We start from the raw sequence: 27,103 nt of genomic DNA on the forward strand, positions 1-27,103 counted from the left end.
GAGTTCCTGCCATGTGATTGGCTGATTAGATATTTGCATTAACAAGCAGTTGATGCATGCACACTTCCTTTAAAAATAAGAGAGAGAATGTTTTTTTGTTGTTGTTGTTTTTTCCATCTGTCCCGTTTCGTTCTTTAGCCGTCAGAATTGTTGTCTGAAGGTCAACAAAGATACCCAACGGATTTACAAATGGATCATCACGGCTTTGCCATATTGGTCCATTTGATCGACCTTTTTGTTATTATTATTTATTTTATTTTATTTTTATTTTCAGTTGTTACAGACGGGACAGACATGGCTGGGGGATAAGAAAGGTAAAAAAGAAAGATGAAGGAAAAGAAAAACAGAGGGGAAGAGGGACAGTGAGAAAAGACACTTAAAAAAATCTCCCGGATCAACTGTTGAGAGAAAAAAAAAGAGAAAACAAAAAAGAGAGCAGCATAATAAACCCAACACCATCACATCAATCTAGCTATGTGTAAAAAACAGTAAATACTAAATATTGAATGTTGTTGTGCAGCACGTAGGACCAACAGCGCACAATGTGCTTTGAGGTAGCAGCCAAGAAAGGTATGGTTTGTGTCTATGAACAGTGCACACCTGTGTGGATGAGCGCGCTTGTATTCAAAAGGTTTCTCCATGTAACGATCTGCTAGCCGGTGTGGGGGGCCATGGCCCCGTCCCCCAGGGCATGAAGCATGCATGGAGTACATCCAGGCCCCAGACATCCAGAGGCCCCAGAGTGTGAGAGCCCAAGGAGGACCACCAGAGGGGCATCCGTGCCACCCTTCTGGGAAGAGCAAAGGAGAGCCCCTGACGAAGGGTCACCAAGCAGCTACGGAGCAGAAGCCAGAGGGGGCTGCAGTGGCGTGCCCATGGGCTCTGCCGGCAGCCAGCTGTGCCAGAGTGAACCGAGCCGCAGGCCCAGAGGGCCCCCCAACCGAGTCACGGCGCCCGGGCCCATGTTTTACGGTGAGCCGGTACATACCTGAGCGCCCAGCCCTGGACACCAAGAACCACCAACACACCGACGCCTGAGGGCATCAGCCACTGGCAGGGAGTGTGGTGAGGGCAGAAAGGCCTCCATAATTTGGAGGGCCTGAGAGAGAATGGTTCATTTTATTTTCTAGTGGGAACACACATGAACACAAACCATAAACATACCCGAAATCACAGACTCACACATACCTTTGTACATTCATTTCATTACCTCAGCTACTTTTTGCACAACCCACTGTCATTGTTGCATGTTTCTATTGCACCGACTAGTGTATGCATCGTTCTGTTGCACAGTTTTTGGGTTTTTTTTTGCATACTTGCACTTTATGCAGTCCTGTGCTGATTTACTGTTACATGTAGCACCATGGTCTCAGTGGTTGAAATGACAATAAAGCCACTTGAGCTTCTTTTTTAAGTTATATAAAAATAACTACTCATACTTAAAAACGTAGCCTCCTAGCTTACTTTAAGGAAGCTTGTAGGACAAGTTTGGAACTCTGTGTGAAGCCATACAGGCTATTTAATGCATCCAGTCTGGATGCCAATTAGCCAACAGCTAAATTTGGCTTTTTCAGCACCTGCCTGAACAAGCATGCAGCATAGCATAGCATAGCAGATCGTTACATGGAGAAACCTTTGGAATGCAAGCATGCTGATCCACACAGGTATGCACACAGGTGTACACACGGGTATTCACAGACGCGGACTACAGCTTTCTTGGCTGCTGCCTCAAAGCACATTGTGCGCTGTCTATCTTGCGTGCTGCACAATATCGTTTATTATTTAGTATCTACTGATATCTACTGCTAGCTAGTTTATAGTGATGGTGCTGTTTTTTTTATTATGTTGCTCTTTGTTGTTTGCTTTCTCTTCTGTTTTTTTTCTCCATACAGGTGACCCAGGTGTTTTGTTTTTTTTTGTTTGTTTTTTTTTTCTTTCTTCCCCCCCTTCTCACCGTCTCTTCTCCCCTTTGGTTTTCTTTCTCTCCCTAAAAAAAAAAAAAAAAAAAAAAAGAACAAGGCACAACTTGCTATTGCAATAAACTATAATCTAATTGTCCACACCTAACTCCTCTTGCACTTAATCTATAATAAAATGATGACAGAAAAATGTTATAGCCCTGCCTTTAGTAGCCTCACACAGCTCCTGCTGTTTCCTCCTCAGGTCCTTACCAGGCATGTCTGCACAATGTTATATCATGAGTAATATTTTTTTAAATCCAGCTAAATAAAACACACACATGCACACACAGTGACATTTTAGACCTTGTTCAGAATACTGTATATACTATGGGCATCATGGTGCTGATCCAGAATCCTTACATTATTATTTATTACTAGAGCTACAATAATAAAGCAATGAGGAGGGGGAAGTAATAAATATGAAATAATGTATTTATGATGATTCCATTTGTTTCACTATCCACTCTGTGCAGGGCAAAGCTTATTACATGTTTAAACTGTAGAGATACAATCATTTTACTGCTGTAAAATCCAACTTTTGTCTTATTTAAAATATAAATCTAATATAATCTGCTTCTTAATGTATGTTCTTTAAAATACAGCTTGTGTTTTTTAATATATTATAATAATTATTATGTGGACATGCATATTAGATCGTTTTTTAGTGAAATATAATCCCTCCAGAAAGGCCGGAAAAGCCCGGAAACTTACTTTAAAACTAAATATGTTCTAAATACTTTAAAACTAAATATGTTCCCTAAAACGGTGACAGAGCTACAGACCCATGACAGCCTTGCACAGGTAGCCAGCAGCTATGACCAGCACTACCTGTGCAGTTAATAAAAGGACAGGTAATGTTTGTTGCGCTGTTGCACACACAGCACGCTCGTTTGTTTCAGTTCGTCATTTGACACAAGACAACTTACCAACGTGTACGTAATAAGCTAATACTCCTGGGTGCTACACACTACAGTGCACGCTGTACACCTACTTACTGGGTTTGTTGCATCAGTCTGTGTCTCTGAGTTAACTTGTGTTTCTCCTACAGCTTCGGACCGCAAAAAATGCGCGTGCTCTTTGTGAGCTCGTTCCCGGCTCGTAACCAGCGCGTTCTGCCGTCAAGGGCGATCATTGGTTAAATGTGATCATGTGACTGATGCAAGCCAGATCCTTTTATTTAGCAAAACTGTGATTAATAGTTAAATATTATTGTTGAGGGGCACAGACAAGACTCCGCACGCACACACACATAAAATAAATAAATAAAAAAAATTTAAAAGTTGCCTCAACAAAAGGGCACTTTGGGCACTCATCAGGAAAGGGGCGGGTGCTCAAGCCCCTCTAGCCCCCCCCCTCTGCACGTGCCTGCTCTACAAATACACTCGCCACAGCAATCACAGCAATCACAGCCAGCAGGCCAGCAATCACAGCCAGCACCACCACCACGATGACGGCGATGATCCCACCTGTCAGGTGCTTCATGGTCATGGTCGGGGGCTCCTCGTCCACATAGTACACGATGATCTTCTCCATCATCAGAGTCTGCCCACCCACAGAAGCAGTAAAGTTTTTCTGCTCAGTAAACAGTGGCAGCGCCTTCACCTGCAGAAAGTCACATGAAATGATGAAGTTAGCCAGTGGGTCCATTATACAAAACGTGCACACACACACAAACACACAGGTTGTACATACGTCTTTCTCCATGTAGTAGGCCATTCTGGACAGGTCACTGATGCGCTCTCCTTTTGGCTTAGTCACATCAACCACAATCATGCGAGCGTCTGGGTCATACTGTAGAATGACAGGATGTTAGTTAGCATGGCAGTGGTGCTTTTTGCTTTGTTCTAAATTACAAACAGTTTTTTGTTGGACTGTCACTCACCTGAATCTCCTTCACCAGGCTGGAGTCAAGTTTGTAACGGCTGTTAAGTTCATTTGCAATAGCACTGTTTTAAAAAAGACATTAGGATGGTGAGATCTGGAAATGTCAGCCTCAGCATGTTTCTTAACTTTTAATAAGAGCTGAAGTGGACTTACGCCTTCAAATTGTCTTTATTCACGTTGGTGGGCCCCTCCTTGTGTGTCAGCTGAAGACGGACCCAGCTGGAAGAGGGAAAAATAAAATAAAGAAATGTTGAATACTTGAACTATTCATCCTCACAGCAATCCTTCACTATAGTGAAATCACTTACTTGGTCTCCACCAGCTTCTCACACTTGAGGGTCTGGTCTCCCTTGTCAGTCCGACGGACTCCAGCGCTGTTGACGCACCAGCACACATTTGTGTTGTTGCACTGCTTGGCCTTGAATTTGCCGTCATTCTCACATTCAGGGTCATAGATGCCATCGTTGTCCACAATGGCGGTCTCATGTTGCTTTCTTCCAATACTGCGAGTGCTCAGGCCCCTTCTAGCTCTGTACATTTCAGCTTTCATCAAGAAGCACTTGGGGACCACTGAGGGGGGAACAAAGTGCACACCATGAGCAGGCTGGAGTGTCAAACAGAGGACATGAAACAGGAAGGAGCCCCTTTACCACTTCTAAACTTACATGCTGTGCAGTCTAAGGGCTGTTTTGTACCATTACCAATCAGAAGAGTACATAAACATGGGGGTCCGTCGCACGTAGCCCACTTCATAGTGGCACATGTTGTTGGACCTAAAGAGGAAAAAACACCACCACACTAGCAGGTTATTAACAGGAACTCAAATACATAACCACATTACTATACTGTGACTGTACAGTATAGTTAGTATTATATAAGAATGAATAAGAATATAAGAATGAATCTTTTGGGTGCTAGTCCCAACACAGAGGAAGAAACCTTCCCCACCACCAACAAAACTAGCTAGTGTAACATTAAAAACAGCTTTTTGGTTCAACTCTGGTGGCCAATTACAATATTTGATCAAATAAAACAAGCAAAACTACATCTCATAGAAAGATAATTTATCTATGTCTTAAATAAAGGTGCTCTGAACTTTTAAAATGCGTTGGGGGGGGGGGGGTTCGTTTTTGTGAAAATTTCCATTAAATCTACTCAAACTGAGCTGTGGCTTCTTTTTAGAATCAAGTTTGTATCAAATTTAAACTACTTACAGCTCTGAGCTGAGGCTCCGACCGCGAGAGCGGCCAGAACAGCAAAAACCCACACTTTCATGATCAAAGGCGAAGAAAGAAGTCTTCGTTTGTCCGCTTCCTATGCGTCCGTCTCCTGCAGAGTCCGAACGAAGAATTCAGTCGAGGCTCCGGTGGGCGTAAGTTCGTTCAAACGAAAGTCTTCAGGAGAACGCAGCGCGGTGGTTCTACAGTATGAACGGAAGTGTACTTGATGACATCACAGCTTAGCTTAGTTTTTAATGCCATCCCCCCTTAATTTAACTGTGATTAATATTTGCAATGGAAAGTACAACTGGTATGAAAAACATAACACGAAGTAAAAGATTTCTTTAAGAAAAAAAAAGATCATTTATAACGTTTATAAGCACTTTTTCAAAAATTCCCTTTTACATATGATCTCTTTCGCTCTTTCTTCCAGTATGGAAGTTCTTCCAGGATGTAAATCAGTAGTGTTAACTGAAAGATAATTCTCTGTTTTTTATTGAGATGTGAATCTCACCCTGAAAATTTCAGTTGGTACTAAGGAGCCTAAACTGTGACAAGGTAACATCAAGGAAAAATACATGTTGAACCAGCAGCAGCTGTCTGAACCACTGATAAAAGGCAGAACAGATTCATGGTTGTTTACAAGGAAGTCTGACACTACAGCAGCAGAACTCAAGACTAATCAGACCAGAACATTTTAGTGATCTTATGTAAACTATAACCTCGGCTTTCTGTTCTTTGATACCAAGAAGATTTCCCTCACACCATTACACCACTACTGGTAGCCTGAACCATTAAGACGGAAAGGGGCTTTCATGTTGTTCATGCCATATTTGGATCGTACCATCTAGATGTTGCAACAAAATCGAAACTCATCAAACCACATTATTGTGGTGAGCACATGCAAACTGTAACCTTAGTTTACTGTTGTTTGCTAACAGCAGTAGCACCCGGTGCAGCCCATTTGCAATTCATTTAACATGAATTCAGAGACACTCTTCTGCATAACGTGTTTGTAACGAGTGGTTAATTGCGTTACTGTTGCCTTTGTGTCACGCTAAAGCGGTGTGGCCATTTTCCTCTGACATCAGTGTTTTCTCTTAGACCATGTTCTGTCCACCCAAAAGATGTTTGTGTGTCAAAATCCCAGTAGATCAACAGTTTCCAAAAAACTCACCTGGCTGGCATTAACAACTATGCAAGGTCCCAAATCAATTAAATTAAACCTTTCTTCCCCATTTTGATGCTTGGCTTGAACTCCAGCAGCTCGTGTCATGGTGAGCTGTGCGGCAAGCAAGGGTTGGAACAAATGCAGGACTCTGAGACACAAACTTTAAAATGAACTAAAAACAAAGCAGATGAAGGAAACAAAATAAAGACAAATTAGAACTAACAACTGCAGAGACTTGAGACCATGGAACTACAACACACAGCTAACGTGGAGGATGTGACAACAAGCAGGGAGACTGAAGACTTAAATACACAGGCAGGATAACGAGGGGACTGGAACAGGTGGTTACACAACTGGGACTAATCAGAGCTGACAAGACAGGGAGGAAGCAAAACTAAATACGCTGAACACAGTCTATCAGAATAAAAGAGGAAACAAGAGACACACTCTAAACATAATGAAAGAATGACTAAGAACCCGAGACCCACACCGTAACAGAAACTCGTGATCAAACTTCTGATCAATGATCAAACGAGAACAGAAAACTTCAAGAAAACAAACATAAACCACTCAGAATATAATCTCACCCAGATGAAGTCTAAAACAGAACATGACAGCTTGTCTTGACCATGTCTACATACTGCACTGAGTTCCTGCCATGTGATTGGCTGATTAGATATTTTTATTAGAAAGCAGTTGAACACATGTACTTAAAAACTTGGCTGGATGCATGCACACTTCCTTTAAAAATAAGAGAGAGAATGGTTATTTTATTTTCTAGTAGGAACGCACATTAACACAAACCATAAACATCCGAAATCAGATTTTATCTGATCTTCACTAAGAGACTTTCCTCCTGAGTTACAGCAACCCCAGAATATCCACAAGCCTTTTCTACTCTGTACCAAAATCGATAAACTCAAAGGCTTAAACAGGACCAGAGGACTCAGAAATATGAGGTGAGGAAGGATCGACTTTATTCTGCTTTTATTTTATTCTTTTGTTGGGGGCAAGGCACTGTCATGACTTAGAGTCACCCAGCCTCACGTAAAATAATCGTTATTGCGTTTTACTAATGCACTGATATTTTTATTAAAAATTAATGTCAGCTTGAATATATGAAAGCTTCACTGGAGTGTTACATGTGTCAGTTTGTGACATACTTTGGCAAATACAAGTGTACGTTAACTGTGACCTGCTGTCAAAGTCGTTTTGCATCGAGGTCCACATCCAGCCCACTTTAATCTTAAGTGGGCCGAACCAGAGAAACTCCCCTTTGTCTCAGTATAAAAATGTTTAACCATGCCTTTAATCCCCTTTAATATAAAAAGAAGTGAAATTTCAAGAGTGTTAACATTTAGATGGTAAGGGATTACTTTAAAAAAGCATTTTTTCAATTTCCTTTAAAAATTAAAAAAAAATTGGACAAGGAGGACGAGATGCATGAACAGTTGGGGGCTCCTCATCCACGTAGTAAATGATGATCTTCTCCATCATCAGGTTCTGCCCATCCACAGAAGGAGTAAAGCGTCTGCTCTGGTCAGTAAACAGTGGCAGCATCTTCACCTGCAGAAAGTCACGTGAATTGACGGAGTTAGCCAGTGGGTCCATTATACAAAACGTGCACACACACAAAAAGGTTGTACATATGTCTTTCTCCATGTAGTAGGCCATTCTGGACAGGTCATAAGTGCGATCTCCTTTCACCTTCTTCACATCAACCACAATCATGCGAGCATCTGTATATGTAACCACATTACTATACTGTGACTTAAAGATGTTTAAATTAAAAAAAAAAAACTTTCAGTATTATATAATGTTAGATTTGTGTTCTCATGAGTAAATATATTGATTTATTTTATGTTGGGAGAGACGTTTTTCTGATTGTCATTTTATTTTGAAAGAGATTTTACTTTGGTGATTGTTTTTTTCATTTCCTCTTCCTGTTCCGTGTGTGTGTTCAGTTGGCGCGAACTGCTGCAATGATGTATCGCATTCCCTTCCTGTGTTGCTAACAATAAAAGAAACGGGCAAAGTAATCAACCAAGTGAGTGTATTATTAAGAGAACATGGCCGAAGAAGAAGAAAACTCTTCAAGCTCAACATATAAGGATGAATCTTTCGGCTGCTAGTCCCAACAGAGCGGTACAAACCTTCTAAACCGCCACCCACCAACAAAACTAGCTAGCATAACATTAAAAACAGCTTTTTGGTTCAACTCTGGCGGCTAATTACAATATTTGGTCAAGTAAAAAGCAAAACTACATCGCATATAATCATAATATATCTATGTCTTTACTTTGAAATGTGTTTTTTTTGGGGTGAAAATTTCCATTAAATGTGCATTTCTTTTCAGCAGAATAAAGTTTGTATCAAATTTAAACTGCTTACAGCTCTGATCCGAGGCTGCTACTGCGAGAGCGGCCAGAACAGCAAACATCCACATTGTCATAATCAAACGTGAAGGAGAAAGTTTTCGTCTGTCCGCTTCCTATGCATCTGTCTCCTGCAGAGTCAAAGACCGAATGAAAAATTCCGTCCACGCACCCAACAAGGTTACTTTTCTCTGCACATGTGCGTCCTGGTCAAACCTGTTTTGGACAGGAACCAAAGCACAGGTGAGATGAAGAACCAAGTCCGTATCGTTCTACAATAGGAACTGAGCTGTACTTGATGACATCACAGCTCAGCTTAGTTTTTACTGCCAGCCCCCTTAATTTAACTGTGATTAATATTTGCAATGGAAAAACATTACATTAAGATTTCTTTAAGAAAAAAAATGCGCCTGCCTAGACGATGCAGAATAGATGCTGAGTTTGTTACACATACAGACACTGATAGCAGTGCAGAGTCTATCACTGCTACATGTAACCAGGGTAACCAATTATGCAGTTAAAAGGGACCAGACACTTAAATCTTAGTGAAAGGCCATAAAACTGTCCCAGTTTTCTCAACAGTGGACAGAGTTAATGAGCCTGCGCAGTATCTGTGGCTGTTTTATCATCCAAGGATTTATTACTGTGTCATTCTGTGACGTGAACAGGATGTTTAATTGATGGCGCCACCATGTCACTGGTGCTAGAACTAACTGCCACGTTTCAAAACACTGTCCCTTTGTCATGAACTGACCTTTGCTGCAAATTCAAGTGCAGACTGAAATTAGGGCTGAAAAAATACCTGCTATCACCCTGCGGCAGCAGTCGTGTGGTGTTGTAAGAATGAGGACCCAAAACGTTGGCACTGGCTGTGATGCGAGCGAGCTTTATTGCAGACGGTGTACACAACAAAAACGAGGGAAAAACCAAAACAAAACCTGAACTAGGAACAACTAAAGAACACCTCTCTATGACTTTCATAGAGATAAGGTACCGCTGTACCAGACTCAGTGCCTGAAGAGATGGCTGAGCAGGTTTTGATGATGAATCTACTGGATGACACATTAGTTGACATTGCACAGATCAAACGTTGGACAGCTAAGGATGTCTTATTGTTGCAAGTTCGTGAGTACACCTTAAAAGGCTGGCTTGTTCAGACCGGGGCCTGTTTCAAGCCATATCGACAGAGAAAGCTGGAACTGAGTGTGAGGGATGATTGCGTGCTCTGCTGAGCCCGACTAATTATTCCCACCAAAGACAGAGACAAAATATTGAAACTCCTGCACCAGACTCATACAGGCATGTCGAAGATGAAAGGTTTGGCAAGGTCTTATGTATGGTGGCCTGGGATGGATGAGAACATTGAAATGGAAGTGCAGGCATGTGAGGAGTGTCAGAAACACCACAAGTCTCCACCTACGGCACCATTACACCCTTGCGAATGGCCGGAGTCACCATTGTCCAGGATCCAGGGCCTTTCCTCGGGGAGATATTTCTAATCATAGTGGATGCTCCTTCCAAGTGGATGGACATTTACCCTGTGAAATCCTCTACATCACAGGTGACTATAGAGAAACTGCGACAGAGTTTCGGTGTGTTTGGACCACCTAAAATGTTAGTTTCAGACAATGGAACATGTTTCACAAGTGCTGAGATTGAGTCATTCATGAAGCAGAATGGCATTGACCATGTGAGGTCAGCACCTTTCCATCCTTCTTCCAGTGGGTTGGCTGAGAGGGCGGTCCAGTCCCAGGAGGGGATGAAGAAAGTAAAAGGTGATACCTTGCAAACCAGACTGTCCCAATTTCTGTTCAGTTATCGCATCACACCGCATGCCACTACTGGTTTATCACCTGCAGAGTTGATGATGTCACTGAGACAGCAGATATTTTCAGGAGATATTTATGAATGCTAATTAAAAGATAAAATGATCTTGCAGGCCGACAGGTTAACCCAGAAATGTTTCCAAGTGGAGATCAGGAACCAGCTTATGAGCCTATTGGTGGACTCTGGGACTTACTGAACAATCTTTATCTTGATCTCTATGATATCATTTTTTGGAGGCTGAATGAGCTATTAGATTAAATGGAGGCACGATATGATGAGGACTTTGACACTGACTTTGACAATATCATTGAGAACAATGTAAACATTCTCAATATTAATGTGAGAGACAATAATGCCAATGTTGACCACAATGAACTGCATGATGATCATAATGCTGTTGTTGTTGTTGGCATTGAAAGTGATGATTCTGATGAGGCATTTGAAGACTGTGTGGATGTTCACCAGTACATCCCAGAAGAGGATCCTCAGCCAGCTGTATCCAGGAGGAGGTCTAGAGAGATGGATGAAGAAGATGTGGAACCAAACAAAAGAATCAGATGGAGCGAGGAGTTTTCTGATGATGACTCTGACTTCATCTCTGCTTGTGACACTGATAGCGAGGGCTGTCCTCACGTTGGTAATATTGCTGATGAGGACATCAATCAGCAGGTAACAGAAGAAGAACCGCTGCCTGGTGGATCCACGAAAAGGTCCAGAAAAGAAGATGTAGATGAAGAAGAGCGTAACAGCAAAAAATCCAGGCTTGCAAACTCTGATTCGGGGACTAGCTCAACTGTCTTTTCCTCATCTTTTCCTTGTTTTGATGTAAGAATTCCAGGATCCAGAATTTAAAAATATGTAAATAAGAAAATATTTAAATTGATTTTTTCTGAGCAACACAATCAAACCTCTAAGATGTCACTAGAAGGCTTCAGATCTCTTTCACCTGTGCTGAACAGGTGAATAGAAATAATTTTGCCATCTTTTGTCTGCAATAGAGAGGACAATCCAGGGCCTCTGGGTCTGTTCCACTTATTGTGTGTGAACTGATACATCAGGGCAACATGGGTGTTCCCCTTCCCAGAGGTTTAAGATGTCAAGGCAGTGGACAGTATGATGCGATGGGCTATTGTACCCAGAGGGGTGGAGAAATCCAGGTAGAGTTGGAGGAGAAGAAAGCGACAGAAGCTGCTCGAGAAATAAAGTTTTACCTTGTGAGGAAAGAGCAGAGAAAGAGAAGGATCTGGAGGTGGTAAGCCCACACTCTCTACCCCATTTCAGACTTAAACAGGACCAGCGGACTCAGAAATATGAGGTGAGGAAGGAGCTCCACTACTTTATTCTGCTCTTATTTCATTCTTTTTTTGGGGGCAAGGCACTGTCGTGACTTAGAGTCACCCAGCCTCACGTGTAAAGGTAACGTAAAATAATCGTTATTGCGTTTTTTATTGAAAAATAATGTCAGCTTGAATATAAATAAAGCACGAAAGCTTCACTGGACTGATAGTGCCTCGTTACATGGATCAGTTTGTGACATTGGCAAATACAAGTGCACGTTAACTGTGACCTGCTGTCAAAGTCATTTTGCGTCGAGGTCCACATCCAGCCCACTTTAATCTTAAGTGGGCCGAACCAGCAAAATGCATTTAATCCCCTTTAATATAAAACAAAAGTGCAATTTCAAGACTTTTTCTTCTACACAATAAAGAAATGCTGCTCAGAAAATGTTTTTCCCCCCCGTGGACTCCAGTAATCCCCTGTAATCGGCACATTAGTAATACAAACCAGCTAAAGCTACAGGTAGTTGTTAAATACCAGGAGGGGTGAGAAGGGTCGCTCTATAACCTTTTACAAAACCTGCTTTTGAATGAATTAAATTCATAAATATATTTTGCATCATTTTTACAATCTGGGAGCAAATAAAGTTTGAAAAATACAATGTGGTTTTTTATAGAGGTGGGAAGTACAAATTCTACATTACTGTACTTTCCTTGAGTATTTATCTTTAGGTAATTTTACTTTTACTTCCAACACTTCAGCTTAAATATCTTTACTTTCTGTATGCATTTTTTCCACCTCTGGCTTTCACAGAGGCTTATATGTTGCACTATTTCTTAGAAGGCTGCCACTTATTTTGGTCTTTTTTCCTTTTTCTTTTTGCAGCTAAACAAAGAAGATATAATATGTTCACAAGCCTGTCTCTTTTACTTTGGGCTGTGTAGGGAATATCTGTTTCCATGTTTAGAGTCTTTGTGCTGTGCTAAGCTAATCAAGTACAGCTTGACATGAGACTGGTATTTTTTTTTAAATAAACCTTTTTACTCACAGAAAGTGTAGAGTACGGAAGAGCAGACCAATTAAAAAAAATCAGAGGACATAAAGTTTTAGCAAGACTGAGAGCGTTCGTGGCAACGGACTTCTTATTTGTCATTTGTTAAAGCAGGACTCCCCCTTAAACAAGATTAATATGATTTACACTAGGCGTGCCCATATTGATGTAACTGGAGTCAGCCTCAGTACTGACTGTCCATCCAGAACCTTCTCCTGAGACACAGACAATAGTGTTGCATGCCCTGGAGACAGTCTTAACATTTAGATGGTAATCTGAGCAGAAGAAACGGGATTGTTGGTATTATTCTCATAATTTAGCTCAGCTGTACTCTGAGTCATTTCCCATAAAAATGCTTTGGTGGCGGGAAAACTACATGACATTATGCCAAGAAGATTTTAAACTAAAGCCCTCACCTCAAAACTAACTCACAGTTGAAACTCTGAGTTTAATTTATCAACTATAGTTACATATGTAAAAGGAGCCAATACTTATGTTTCCTGTGATAGGTGTTCATATTAAAAAGGTCAAAGTTTAAAATACTGAAAACCTGAGCAAGTGTATTTGTTGGGTCTGTCTAGCACAGGCCCACTGCTGGAACGAGACAATTTAAAAACACAGCAAAAGCATTGAACACTGCTGATGTTATGAACACTCTACACACGAGTCAAGATGCAGAAAAACTGCTCACGGAAACGCTGCACACTCCAGTTATCACAGTTATCATAGTTCTGTTTCCCTCTCTTTGATGAGTTCTCAGCCAGCTCTCGATCTGATAATGTGTAGCTTGCTAATCAGCTCAGAAGAGACCACAACGCAACCTCACACAGGGGTTGCGTGCTTTGCCCACAGTGGCAAAGACCTGCACTTTCATATTCAATTCAGCTTCTCCATCAAGTAGTTTTCAGCCGCTTCATACAGGGTTCAGCATATTAGTTGTTTTCGCAGGTGTGCTCTATATCTCAACAACGGCTCATAATAAGACGACAGTCTTTCAAACAGGTCAAGTGCCTCTATATGGCAAGCCGTTAGAGCCATAAATCGCCACTTTCCTAACCCGTTTGGTTAAGAAATGGCGTAAAAAACGCCGTTTAATTATTCAAAACGCCGAAAAAAGCGGCGTTCTGTTCCGACAAACGCCGCTTTTTCCGCCACTCGGATGGCGCCCTGAACGCACCATCCGAGTGACGTAAAAAGCGGCGTTCAAAGACAGACGGAAACGCCGTTTTTTACGCTACTCGGCACAAAACGCCGTTTTTATGCATCTTTGAACGGCGTTTTTTACGGCGTTCTCTGCCAGCTGTAACGGCGTTTAAAACGGCGTTTTATTGAAATTATGCAGGGCACTCCCCATGGTTCCCTCATCCAATTACTTTCAACTCATTTCACCCAATCAAAGAAGAGGAAGTGCAGACCACACTAATGCATCACCGATTCACCTTGCTGCTAAGTGATTGCCTATTCAGTACCAGTGCTTGTCACAGTATTCACTTGTATTATAATCCCACTATGCATTTTGATGTGTTTAAGGCATGATCGAGCAAACAAACGACAGAATACTTTTTCTGAAACCTTAACTGTGTTACCTGTTATGGCAGCTAACAGGTAATGAGCAGAGCTAGCTCTGCTCATTTCTGAGCTTCTTTCTTATTTTCCTCTTTACTTCTCTTAACCTTTAACTTATGTTTTAGCAATCAGATCCTGCCATCTTGCATTACCGCTTCGTGCTAGTTATGTTGACTTTTCTCTTCTTTTGTCTCCACTTTTTTCACCCGTGTTTGGACACTCGGCGCATGGCTCCTTTGTTTACATTAGGGATCAGCTGTTAGCGCTGCGCCCTGCAGCTGCGCTACCGGCAGACAGACCCTACATCCCCAGTGAGGGAAGAAACGGGGGTGATGTCTCCCGAGGACACCTCACACACCATCTCTCCTTCCTGTAATCACTTTAAATGTGAGATCGCTCCCTGATATGATTGAGGAGCTAATGACGCTAACCCGGTCACAGTGGCAGTATCCCGGTACTCCCTCTGTGAGTAGGCTGCCCGGCTTCCAGCTGCTGCGGGCGGACAAGACGAGAGACAGCGGTGAGAGGAAAGGAGGGGGGCTGGCAGTAGTGATGGGCAGATGAAGCCCCATGAAGCACTGAAGCTTTTCATCCAATTGGTTCACCCCAACGCGAAGCTTCATGAAGCTTCATTTGCTCTAGCAGGACACCTACTGGACGTAAAAATAATAGCTGGCATGAATTTGAAGAGTGTGGCATTTTGCACACAGCCTGTAAATGTCAACAACAAAAGGAGTGTGTAAAACACCTATAGTGTAGTGATGGCAGTATACTGTGTATATTTATGCTGGCAGTATGGAAAATGATTATTTGCGGCAAAGTTCGAACCGCTTCATGAACCAGTCACGTGGTACAGCCGGGCAGCGAGGCTTCGGACGTCATCATTTTCAGCTCCTCCCATAAATGAAGCAAGCCTCGATACGCGCTTCGCGGAAACGCCCCCTCCATTACTCGACACACGCTCCGAAGCCTCGATACAGAACGTCCCATCACTAGCTGGCAGTGTTTGTTAAAGACGGTTGTGGTATCTCTGGGCACATCGCTGTGAAAGAACAACTCTGCAACACAGACATTGCGCTATTAGCGGTTAGCATCCGTGGAGGTAGCCTGTGACTCTCTGTGGTCCGCAGACTGCAAACGCAATCTCCGAGAGCTCGTCTTCTAATATCAGGGGACTTTAATCATGTCTCGCTGGACTCCACACTGCCCACCTTCACCCAGTATGTGACCTGCCCCACCGTAGGCAATAAAACATTGTACTTAATGTATGCCAATGAAAAAGTGGCATACAGTTCATCACCTCCCCCTGCCCAGGGAAGATCCGATCGTAACCGAGTGCGTCTTGTCCCTGTGTGTGCAGCCCTTACTGTGCAGGGAGCCACTAATCACCCACGCAGTGCAGAGATGGTCCGCGGAGGGCATATAAATAAATAATAAAAGCAAGTAAATGACAGTATGCTCTTTCTGAAACAAACGGAGACCTTAACTTTTATCAAAATCAGAATCAGAATCAGAATACTTTATTGATCCCTGGGGGAAATTATTTTTTGTTACAGTGCTCCATTTTAAACCAACATTAAGACAAGACAGACAATACGCTAACTAAGAATAGTACAATATATACATATATATACATACATACATACATAAGTCACTTATAAATAAATATTTGGAAAAGAAACATGTGTAGTTGTAGCAGCAAACAGTGTGTTAATTGGATGCGTTGTACAGGGAGATGGCCACAGGCAGGAATGATTTCCTGTGTCGTTCAGTGGTGCTTTTCGGTAATCTCAGTCTCTCACTGAACGTGCTCCTGTGACTGACCAACATGTCATGGAGTGGGTGGGAGGTGTTATCCAACATTGTCTTTATCTTGGACAGCATCCGCCTCTCCGACACCACCTTGAGGGAGTCCAGCTCCATCCCCACAACATTGCTGGCCTTACGGATCAGTTTATTAAGTCTGTTGGCATCTGCGACCCTCAGCCTGCTCCCCCAGCATGCAACAGCATAGAGGATCGCACTGGCCACCACAGACTCATAGAAAATCCTCAGCATTTTCTGGCAGATGTTGAAGGACCTCAGTCGCCTCAAAAAATAGAGACGACTCTGGCCCTTCCTGTAAAGTGCTGTGGTGTTTTTAGCCCAGTCCAGTTTATTGTCAATGTGTACTCCAAGGTATTTATAGTCCTCCACAATGTCAACACTGACCCCCTGGATTGAAACAGGGGTCAAGTGTTTCCTGGTCTTCCTGAAGTCCACGATCAGTTCCTTGGTCTTTGCCACGTTGAGCTGCAGATGATTCTGCTCACACCACGTGACAAAGGAGTCGACCACAGCCCGGTACTCTGTCTCATCATCCCTGCTGATGCATCCAACCACCGCAGAGTCATCAGAAAACTTCTGAAGATGGCAGGTCTCTGTGCAGTGGCTGAAGTCTGTGGTGTAGAGGGTGAAGAGGAAGGGGGAGAGGACAGTCCCCTGTGGTGTCCCTGTGTTGCTAATCACCTTGTCAGACACACACTGTGGGAGACGTACATATTGTGGTCTTCCTGTCAGGTAATCAACAATCCAGGACACCAGAGAAGCATCCACCTGCATCGCTGCTAACTTATCACCCAGGAGGGTCGGCCTGATGGTGTTGAAAGCACTGGAAAAGTACTGGAAAAGTTATGTTTGAAAACTGAAAAAATACCGTTTTACTCAGTTTAAAGTAATACCACTGTATAATAGCCTTCAAATTTAATAATGTTAACAGTATCTCAGGAATATTTTTGCCCTTTCAACATGCATTAAAAAAATAGATATACAGTTTTGAATCAGACCTGTATGTACGTTTTCTCAAAAGTGACGTAAATAAGTAATCTCAAGAACATGAAATAATAGTTTCCCATGTAAACTGGAGATGTCCTTGTCAATGTCATCAGAGTACTGTGGATGTCTTACACGAATTTGAAACATAAAACCAGAGTGGCACATGACAGTGTTGCACATAACATAACTAGTTTATATGACATGAAGTTATAAAAAAAAAAAAAGAATCCATGTAACTTGGTAATGGCTTCTTTCTGATAACTGTCGGCTGCAGTGTGCATTATCTTGACAAAAGTATAAGATACTGAACCCACTGATATGATGTGGTGGAGGAGCACAAATACCTGGACACCCACATATATACATTTGCTGAACTGGAAGATCAAAACAGAAGCTGTACACAAGCAGTGTATGGGCAGGCTATTTTTTGTGAGCAAGCTTGTGCAGCGCACTTTGATGTGTTCTTCTTGGATCAGGAGAGCAAGCTCTGTGATTGGCTGCACTTCGGAAGCTGTGGTGGAGAGGAAGTGAGTGAACAAACTGCCATGCATCATGGATATTCCTCTCAATCCACCTCACCAGGTACTTCTCTAAAAGTGTGACTCAGGTCTGTTGCCCCAAAGGATACAGGAAATGTTAGATATTTTAGTATTTTGGGAGCATGTACTGAATACCTTTTTTGATGATATTATACAAAGGACCCTGTTTCTGCAATGCCCTTTGTTTGAACTTCATCTCCTCTTGCTGCGACCCCACGGGCAACTTCCTTTGGCCTGCTGGTCTGGAAAATCCAACAGTTCATCTATATGTAAAGAAGGCACTTAAACTGGAACAGGCATAGCTGCGTTGATCCTGCTGTGGTATAGTGGGACAGTGCATTCCTCGAGTGCACATCAAGTTTGCAGCCTGCTAAAGATCACACACCATTGATTATGTGCCTTTAGGTATATATGGTTAAACATTTCCTAATGCAAATAACTACATGCAGTATTCTACCATGTGCAAACTTATATCACTAAAGGATTCTAACTGTCTAGTGTTTAATGGACCTGTCAAAAGTATGTTGAGATTATAGAAGGCCCCTTTCAGAGCTAGGGGGAACTTCCTTATATGGTTGTAACTTGTAACTTGAAACTTGTTGACACACGAACCCTTCTGCCTATAAAAACCCTGCACAGAAGAATAAACTTTGAGTTGATTTTGGGAAAGCAGTCTCTGTATCATTTTGTTCTCCCAGGCTACTCCCGGCGCTGTAACTAACCCGCTGAACGGCATACCTGAGCTTACTTTGAATAATTAATCTTATACAAAACTCTGCTTATCGCTGCCCACGTCTCGAAGGAAACTCGATCCACGGATGACCCGGAAGGAGAGATTTCTTTCAGGAAATGCACTGATTTCCATGACAGAATTCACAACAACACAGACACAGGTCGGTTCTTTGAAACGGGTGTTTATTACTTGGGCCTTCTCTCCTTGGCTTCACCATCACCAGTACGGGAGGACAGGGAGCGATCTCACATTTAAAGTGATTACAGGAAGGAGAGATGGTGTGTGAGGTGTCCTCGGGAGACATCACCCCCGTTTCTTCCCTCACTGGGGATGTAGGGTCTGTCTGCCGGTAGCGCAGCTGCAGGGCGCAGCGCTAACAGCTGATCCCTAATGTAAACAAAGGAGCCATGCGCCGAGTGTCCAAACACGGGTGAAAAAAGTGGAGACAAAAGAAGAGAAAAGTCAACATAACTAGCACGAAGCGGTAATGCAAGATGGCAGGATCTGATTGCTAAAACATAAGTTAAAGGTTAAGAGAAGTAAAGAGGAAAATAAGAAAGAAGCTCAGAAATGAGCAGAGCTAGCTCTGCTCATTACCTGTTAGCTGCCATAACAGGTAACACAGTTAAGGTTTCAGAAAAAGTATTCTGTCGTTTGTTTGCTCGATCATGCCTTAAACACATCAAAATGCATAGTGGGATTATAATACAAGTGAATACTGTGACAAGCACTGGTACTGAATAGGCAATCACTTAGCAGCAAGGTGAATCGGTGATGCATTAGTGTGGTCTGCACTTCCTCTTCTTTGATTGGGTGAAATGAGTTGAATGTAATTGGATGAGGGAACCATGGGGCGTGCCCTGCATAATTTCAATAAAACGCCGTTTTAAACGCCGTTACAGCTGGCAGAGAACGCCGTAAAAAAAACGCCGTTCAAAGATGCATAAAAACGGCGTTTTGTGCCGAGTAGCGTAAAAAACGGCGTTTCCGTCTGTCTTTGAACGCCGCTTTTTACGTCACTCGGATGGTGCGTTCAGGGCGCCATCCGAGTGGCGGAAAAAGCGGCGTTTGTCGGAACAGAACGCCGCTTTTTTCGGCGTTTTGAATAATTAAACGGCGTTTTTTACGCCATTTCTTAACCAAACGGGTTAGGAAAGTGGCGATTTATGGCTCTAACGGCTTGCCAGAGCTGCACCTGCCTGCGTGAAACCGCACGGCATAGGCGTTGCTCTCTTTCCTTTATAAGCCTGCGATTAACCGCACGGCTCAGGTCCGCGTGAACCCGCGCAGCTACAGCGCTCTTCTTTGTACAGTACTTACTTGGTGCTGTTCTTGCATTAATCTCGAATCCCGTCAATCACCATCCAGCGAGGAGAAAAAACAGACAGCTAATCCACCGGCCCGATGACAAATTCTCACGTCTCGGGACTTTACTACAGGAACTTCTATACGTCCTGGCTGACGTCTTTCGGCGTGTCTCTTTTTCCCCTCGGTGGATGTCAATTCTAGGGATCCGGCATCGAAGGACCAATTAATGTTGGGTCTGTCTAGCACAGGCCCACTGCTGGAACGAGACAATTTAAAAACACAGCAAAAGCACTGAACACCAAGTAGGCAAAGTTCTTCTTGTTACTCATGCATAAGGGAGACCTGCTTGGAGCCAAGTGTCGTTGCAGCTCTGCGTCGCACCACTTGACCTCCGTCAGACTCTCAGCCAGGTTCCCCATAGCACTCCTTTTATTGTGGTTACATGAATATGCATAGGGTCATTAACACATAACATCTTACATAGGTATACATGTGAACAAAGAATACTGTGAGTGTGTGTGTGTGTGTGTGTGTGTGGGGTCAGAGTGTGACCCCATAAAGACTTCCCTAAACCTGCTGGTCTGGAAGTCCAACAGTTCATCTAAACAAAAGGCACTTAGACTAAAACAGATATAGATACGTTTATCCTACCATAAGACAATAAGAGAAGGTACGACCTCTCCCATGCTCCCAGAGTGCTCTCTAATGCACACAAAGTTTGCAGACTATCAAGGATCAAACCTCTACCAATCTACAACTAATTATAAAACTCTAAGCATATATGGTTAAATATTTCTAAGCATAAATGACAATCAACAATACAAAACCTAACAGTATTCACAACCAATTTATGTGAGCTGAAAAAACAGAAATTAGTGTGTTTAAAACACTCTAATACTTTCTCCATTTTTTGATTTGCATACCATCAGTGATAGGAGATACCTCCAATTCAATCCAATTCAATTCAGTTTTATTTATATAGCGTAAAATCACAACAACAGTCGCCTCAAGGCGTTTTATATTGTACAGTAGACCCTATAATAATAGATACAGAGAAAACCCAACAATCATATGACCCCCTATGAGCAAGCACTTTGGTGACAGTGGGAAGAAAAAACTCCCTTTTAACAGGAAGAAACCTCCAGCAGAACCAGGCTCTGGGAAGGGCGGGGCCATCTGCTGCGACCGGTTGGGGTGAGAGAAGGAAGACAGGATAAAGACATGCTGTGGAAGAGAGACAGCGATTAATAACAAGTGTGATTCAATGCAGAGAGGTCTATTAAAACATAGTGAGTGAGAAAGGTGACTGAAAGGGAAAAACTCAGTGCATCATGGGAATTCCCCAGCAGCCTATGACTATTGCAGCATAACTAAGGGAGGATTCAGGGTCACCTGGTCCAGCCCTAACTATATGCTTTAGCAAAAAGGAAAGTTTTAAGCCTAATCTTAAAAGTAGAGATAGTGTCTGTCTCCCGAATCCAAACTGGAAGCTGGTTCTGTCAAGGTTGGCTGAAAAAGAAGCCAAACGCTGGACTTTTAGAATGGAGAAAGTGTGTTTATTTACAGAGAAAACAGTGCCAGTAATCCACAGTGTGTGCTCTCCCAATTCCCCGTGCTGTGATTCCTCTCCGTGATGCGTGGTACTGTTTCGTCCTCCTCAGTGCTGTGTTCAACAGTGTGCTGCTCCCTCCACACGTTTGCGTAATCACCCTGGAAACAAGAGATGCCACGATGAGTGCCGTCCCATCCACCGACAGACAAAACACATTAACCATTCCAACAAGAGAGTAACTGAAAACACGATTATACAAGCTGAGCACTAACTGTATTTCTAGATTAATAATCCTGCGCTGAGTAGAGCTCCTTGATTAGGCAGATCAGCAACAGGTGAGTGATTGTCACAGGTGTGGCTGGCTCCAAGGCAGGGACTCTGCAGGCCTGGTGGGGCAGCAAAGCTGACATAACAACACACAGGGAAATGAGGAACCAGGGGCCCGTTCTTCGTACGTCGCTTACTACATCCAAGATCAAATGACACATCCAAGATCAAATCATCGCGCTAACCGTGAGCTCGCTAATCCGGTTCCCCGAACACACCTGCTGTTGACGATTACTACAGCTGGACGCAGGAATGTGACATCACTGGGTGTCGTAAAAGGGGCTACGCATCGATAGTAGAAACATTGATCGGCAACCCGCTGATTGGTCGGCGAAAATGTCCAAGGGGCGTGCTCGGTATTTTCCGGCAGCAGAGCAAGAACTCATGAGTGAGGGATTTCAGGAGTTTCAGAGTTTAATTAAAACGCAAGAGAACACTGCAAAGGCTGCAAAAGCAAGGAGAGAGGGCTGGCAGAAAGTCGCTGACAAATCAAACTCGTAGGTAATTTAATAATAATAATAATAATGGATTGGGTTTATATAGAGCTTTCCAAGGCACCCAAAGCGCTTTACGATACCACTATTCATTCACTCCCACATTCACACACTGGTGGAGGCAGCTACGGTTGTAGCCAGGCTGCCATATCGTGCCATCGGCCCCTCTGGCCAACACCAGTAGGCGGTAGGGTAGATCTATCATATGACACTATATTGTCCAATATCATATGGCATTATATTATATTATAATGTGTTATATTATATCCCCTTTCACATTAGAGCCACAACAGGACCCACAAGAACATGGGAACAAGTAAAAGTGGAATACAGGAGTATTCTACAGAATGGTAATATTTATCTCTTAGATTGCTTTGCGTCTCTTGGCAAGGTAATACTGGCCTGTAATACTCTGTTAGTTTGTTCATAACAGCAACCAAGAAAAGGGCAGAGGAAAAAAAGACAGGTGGTGGTCCTGCACCCCCTCGTCAACAAGTTGGTTAAGTAAATAATACCCTCACGGGAATATCGATATCTCTCTATGAGCACACTGTCGCGCTGAGCTAAAGGATCCTGTCTATCCCGTAATATACGCTGAATTCTGAAAACTCTCCTTATCAATCTTGCACCTTCCGCAATGGGTTGGTCGCGTATACGGACAGGACATGGCTGCGACAGGCTTCCCAAATCCACCTTCGCTTTTATAGCCGTGGTCTCTCATCTTGATTACACGAAGTAATTTACAATTACTACTCTGAAATATGAATTACATCTGTAATAATCACATACATGTAATAGAATGTTAATAGTACATTTCCCTTTTTTAGGAAATGACCTGTATGTATCTGTGTGACATCAATAAAAGGATCAAGTGCTGCATTATCTTTAGTTGCATTGATAATATTTATTTATGGTGAAACAGTGGAAAAATATCGCTGTTGCTTTCGTATAAATGAAGCGGACATACCTGCGTGGCCGCGATCTAATCCTGTTTACATAAAGTAAACCTGCTCGGGAGCAGGTTTACGCTTACGGCTCTGTTGCTATGACAGCAAGTCCCGGATGAGCTTCGGGGAACCGACTGATCCAGGATCACGCGAAATCGTCAACAATCTAATCCGGCTAACCTACTTAGCGAGGTACGAAGAACGGGCCCCAGGAGCAGATCGCACCACAACCATAAATAATTAAGAAAGACGAATAAAACTCATAATATTCATTCAACTCAAAAATAACACATGATCCCTGGGTCACAGACTCAGACCCATGACAGGTTCCACAGAAGAGGGGCCTGAAAACTGAAGGCTCTGCCTCCCATTCTACTTTTAAATACTCTGGGAACAACAAGTAGGCCTGCAGAGCGAGAGCGAAGTGCTCTAATAGGGTGATATGGTACTATGAGGTCATTAAGATAAGATGGGGCCTGATTATTTAAGACCTTGTATGTGAGGAGCAGGATTTTGAATTGAATTCTGGATTTAACAGGAAGCCAATGAAGGGAAGCCAAAACAGGAGAAATCTGCTCTCTCTTTCTAGTCCCTGTCAGGACTCTTGCTGCAGCATTTTGGATTAGCTGAAGGCTTTTCAGTGAGTTTTTAGGACTTCCTGATAATAATGAATTACAGTAGTCCAGCCTGGAAGTAATATGATCTGCACCAAGTCCCAGTAATTAAGGAGGTTTTTTAGACCTCAACCAATCAGCAAATAATACCGGCTGACAATATTGCCTGCCATTGTTAGCTATTTGCCATTTTATCGGCGTTGCAATTTATCAAAGTTAAAAAATGGTTTTAAAGTAAAGAAGAGATGAGAAAAACACATTTTAACTATTTTATGAGGGTTGCACAGTCTTGATCACCTTTTTTTGAATAATGGAGACATTTGAACTCTCATTCAGCAGCCTCGCCCAGTTTTAATGCGACTTAAGGAGAGTTCCTGGTATTTAGCCTGTAATGAGGTTGTCCTCTCCACTCACATTAATACAGCATTTTCAAATGCTCAAGACATAAAGACACAGGAATATTTATTTTACTATGTAATGCATGTTACATAGTGTTACACAGTAACATGCATTACAACAAAACAAAAAAACAGCAGACTTCCTTTACTTGACTTCCTTTAATATGTAAAATCAATATTCCGTGGTGTTAATACCAGTGTTTGAAATGCCACAAATACAACTACCCAGCTGCTGAGCAATCGGTGATAAGTGCAAGTGAGTAGTTTAAAAGAAAACATATAACAAAGGTTATAAAAAACGGTTCTAATTTTGTGTGTCCAAATAAATTTTAAAAAGTTGTCTCATATATTGGAATATAGTACTTTTAAATCCCCAAATACTGGTATCCAAAATCCATTAAAAATCCTATAGCTGTCAGCTGTAATTACTTTTAACCTTTAATCATGCAAAGGAAGTAGAAAATATGGCAGTGGAATGGCGAACTGTGTTTCTTTCAGTTTACAACACAAAGAGGATGAACAGGTCAGGAAAATTAAAAAAGAACCTAAAACAAAACCAAAAAACAAATGAATAAATAACAAAAGTGCTTCACTTTTTTCATTTTGTAAATCAGGATTATCAGAGCAGAGCATTGTAATTACCTTAATTTCTTATTACTTCTCTGAAGTCAACAAAAAACTGAAAATTTTGTCATCATAATGCCGAAAATTATAACGTCATCAACAGAAATGATTTTTGCTTTTTGATCTTTAATACCATCAGCCAGTTTGTGCAGCACATGACATTTTTTCAGACGCCAAATAACTGCCAGATCTTACAAGTCCACAAAATCGATTTCTCATTGTGAGACAAAAGACAAATTAATCACACAAAGACCTTTAATCGGGTTTGGGGCGTTTATTTTTAGGTGAAATGAAATATTTGCTTTAAATATAAAACTCAATGTCTTCATTTATGGTAAAACCAGGTTGGAATATTTAGGCATGCTATGTCTTAGAAAGTGTTACGATTACTTTGACATTTCTTTTATTAAGTGAATGCATTAACTATAGGAGATCTAATTTCATGGTATGATGTAGCCATAGTCAGAGGCGGAGCCAGACATTTGAAACACCCGGGGCTTAGCCCTAAAGGGTAGTATGCATGTGGGATTTTTTTTTTTTTTTTTGGGGGGGGGGGGGGGGGGGGTAGAAATGACTGAAAGATTAATAGGCTCTGTTTTGACTTTTGTTCAAAAAAGAATGACTTCATATAGGGAAATATATATATCACATGTGCAAGACACCTTAAACTAGTTTTTTAATTAAGCAGCGAGGCAGAACAAGGTCAGGGCTGTATCAAGACACGAGGACTAAACCCCAATTCAACCAGACCCAGAACTGATCCGGAATTAAAACAGGACTACAACAGTTCAAAACCAGGACTACTTAGGATTTAACCAAGACAGAACCAGAATCAGAACTAGATGATAGTAGCACTAAAAATCATCATAGACCTGCACTACACTTATTTTTTTAATTCTACCAAAGTACAATATTTAGATTGAGAAAAGTTTATATAATTATTTAGCCTTGTTGTGCAAACAAGCCTGCAAAACATAATAAATATAGAATTTGAAAAATAGCAAACCTAAAAAGAAACACTAGGTACTAGATACATGAGTACCTATGATACGGTGATACTTTTGGTAAACAACCATTTGACTAACATGTGTGTCTCACCTGCTCTTGTTCATCTCTGTTCTGTCCTCATTCTCCATCTCCCTCTCTCTCCCTCCCTCTCTGTTCCTCTCTCTCCCTCTTTGTGCTGACAATCATCAAATATACAGTTGAAACCAGATATTTATGTACTCTTCAGATCAAAACACAAACACTTTTTTAATTGTAAGATCAAATCAGACTAAATGTTTATTGTTTTAGATTGATAAATATAAAAACATATTTGTTAACTTTGAGAGTAAAGAGAGAAACTATCTGTATTTCTTAATTGCAAATGGCACCAAATTGTATTCAAACTGAGCCACATTTATGGAGCTCCACAGTTCTTTTCCTGGTGTTTTGGTTGATATCTCTTGATTTTCCCATGTCAAGAAACAGGCTCTGTGTTTTGCCTTATATGCATCCACAGCTGTGCCACCAATTTACTCACATGGACTCTACTAACCTATCAGAAGCTTCTTCAGCTCAGAATGGAATCGTCTGGAGTTTCTTATTAATTAACAAACTTAGTGTACATGTACTCCTACATTTGATGAAAGTGATAAAAAATAGACAGCTCTGTCTCTCTTTATTCTGACATTTAACTAATTCAAAAGATATTTCAATATTTATCTAAAACAAAAGTTTAATCTAAATTGATGTTGTACAGTAAAAATGTTTTATGTTTTCTCCCTAAAGTGTAAATATCTGGTTACAAATGTGAATATCCTGCTGTGTACTGAAATCCCTCTTGTTTTGCATAGAAATATACTGAACAACATACAAAGCATAATATATAAAATAACATTTACCTGAGTTTTTTCTTTGAAAGAAGCCTCTAATGTCCATTCTTATATTTCAGTACATAACTGAAACCGATTTAGTCGGGGAGGGTAACAACTGAAAATATGAAATAAACACACGTAAGCTAAGACTCTCTAAAAAATAGCATTTGTTCGGCTTTTCATTTCGCCATTTGTTGATTCACTTGAAGAGCAAGTAAAATAATATTGGTCAAGTGATCAGTTTCATATCAATCTTTCGTGATGCACCGTCATATTTACATTATTTGTACGGTACGAATGATTTGCTTTGGTACCTTGTCAAACTTAAGCTCTCCTTAGTATGGCTGGTTCCGTCTCTCCAACAGCGCACTCACGGGCAGCAGCTCCCCCCGCCCCCTCGCTCAGTCGCTTAGTGCCTGAGCTCGGATCATACCAATATCAGGGGGGGATTCACGCACAGTCGTAAATTCCCACAGTGTGCACTATGTGCTTCGAATATTGTGTGTACTTTTTGTTTTATACAGTTGTCAGCCAGGCATCTAACTATGAAAAAATTACACT

At 41.8% G+C, this 27,103-nt stretch overlaps 1 protein-coding gene and 2 long non-coding RNA genes across 3 annotated transcripts; all 3 read right to left on the bottom strand.

Annotated features, from left to right (window-relative positions):
* Positions 1-134: 134 nt before the first annotated feature.
* On the bottom strand, positions 135-5,135 carry LOC113035381 (tumor-associated calcium signal transducer 2-like). The gene is made up of 8 exons (XM_026190921.1): positions 5,060-5,135; positions 4,511-4,618; positions 4,154-4,415; positions 3,999-4,064; positions 3,844-3,907; positions 3,654-3,752; positions 3,323-3,563; positions 135-154 (listed from the first exon to the last, which is right to left on the bottom strand). Exons 1-8 carry the CDS (start codon positions 5,118-5,120, stop codon positions 135-137), a joined length of 921 nt encoding a protein of 306 aa, XP_026046706.1. The 5' UTR covers positions 5,121-5,135.
* Positions 5,136-18,584: 13,449 nt separating this feature from the next.
* Positions 18,585-20,120, bottom strand: LOC113035540 (uncharacterized). Its single transcript, XR_003274357.1, has 2 exons — positions 19,017-20,120; positions 18,585-18,806 (listed from the first exon to the last, which is right to left on the bottom strand). It is a non-coding gene; the product is annotated as an uncharacterized LOC113035540 (long non-coding RNA).
* Positions 20,121-21,261: 1,141 nt separating this feature from the next.
* LOC113035312 (uncharacterized) lies at positions 21,262-21,754 on the bottom strand. The gene is made up of 2 exons (XR_003274337.1): positions 21,552-21,754; positions 21,262-21,437 (listed from the first exon to the last, which is right to left on the bottom strand). It is a non-coding gene; the product is annotated as an uncharacterized LOC113035312 (long non-coding RNA).
* Between the last annotated feature and the right edge of the window lie 5,349 nt (positions 21,755-27,103).

Source organism: Astatotilapia calliptera, chromosome 13 (genome assembly GCF_900246225.1).
Source record: "Astatotilapia calliptera chromosome 13, fAstCal1.2, whole genome shotgun sequence".
Classification (NCBI taxonomy): Eukaryota; Metazoa; Chordata; class Actinopteri; order Cichliformes; family Cichlidae; genus Astatotilapia; species Astatotilapia calliptera.

Coding starts and splice junctions, on each gene's coding strand:
- LOC113035381 (XM_026190921.1), bottom strand. CDS start 5,120: ATGAAAGTGTGGGTTTTTGCTGTTCTGGCCGCTCTCGCGGTCGGAGCC. Junction 4,065..4,153: donor GAGAAGCTGGTGGAGACCAA/GTAAGTGATTTC, acceptor TCCCTCTTCCAG/CTGGGTCCGTCTTCAGCTGA. Junction 3,908..3,998: donor AATAAAGACAATTTGAAGGC/GTAAGTCCACTT, acceptor TTTTTAAAACAG/TGCTATTGCAAATGAACTTA.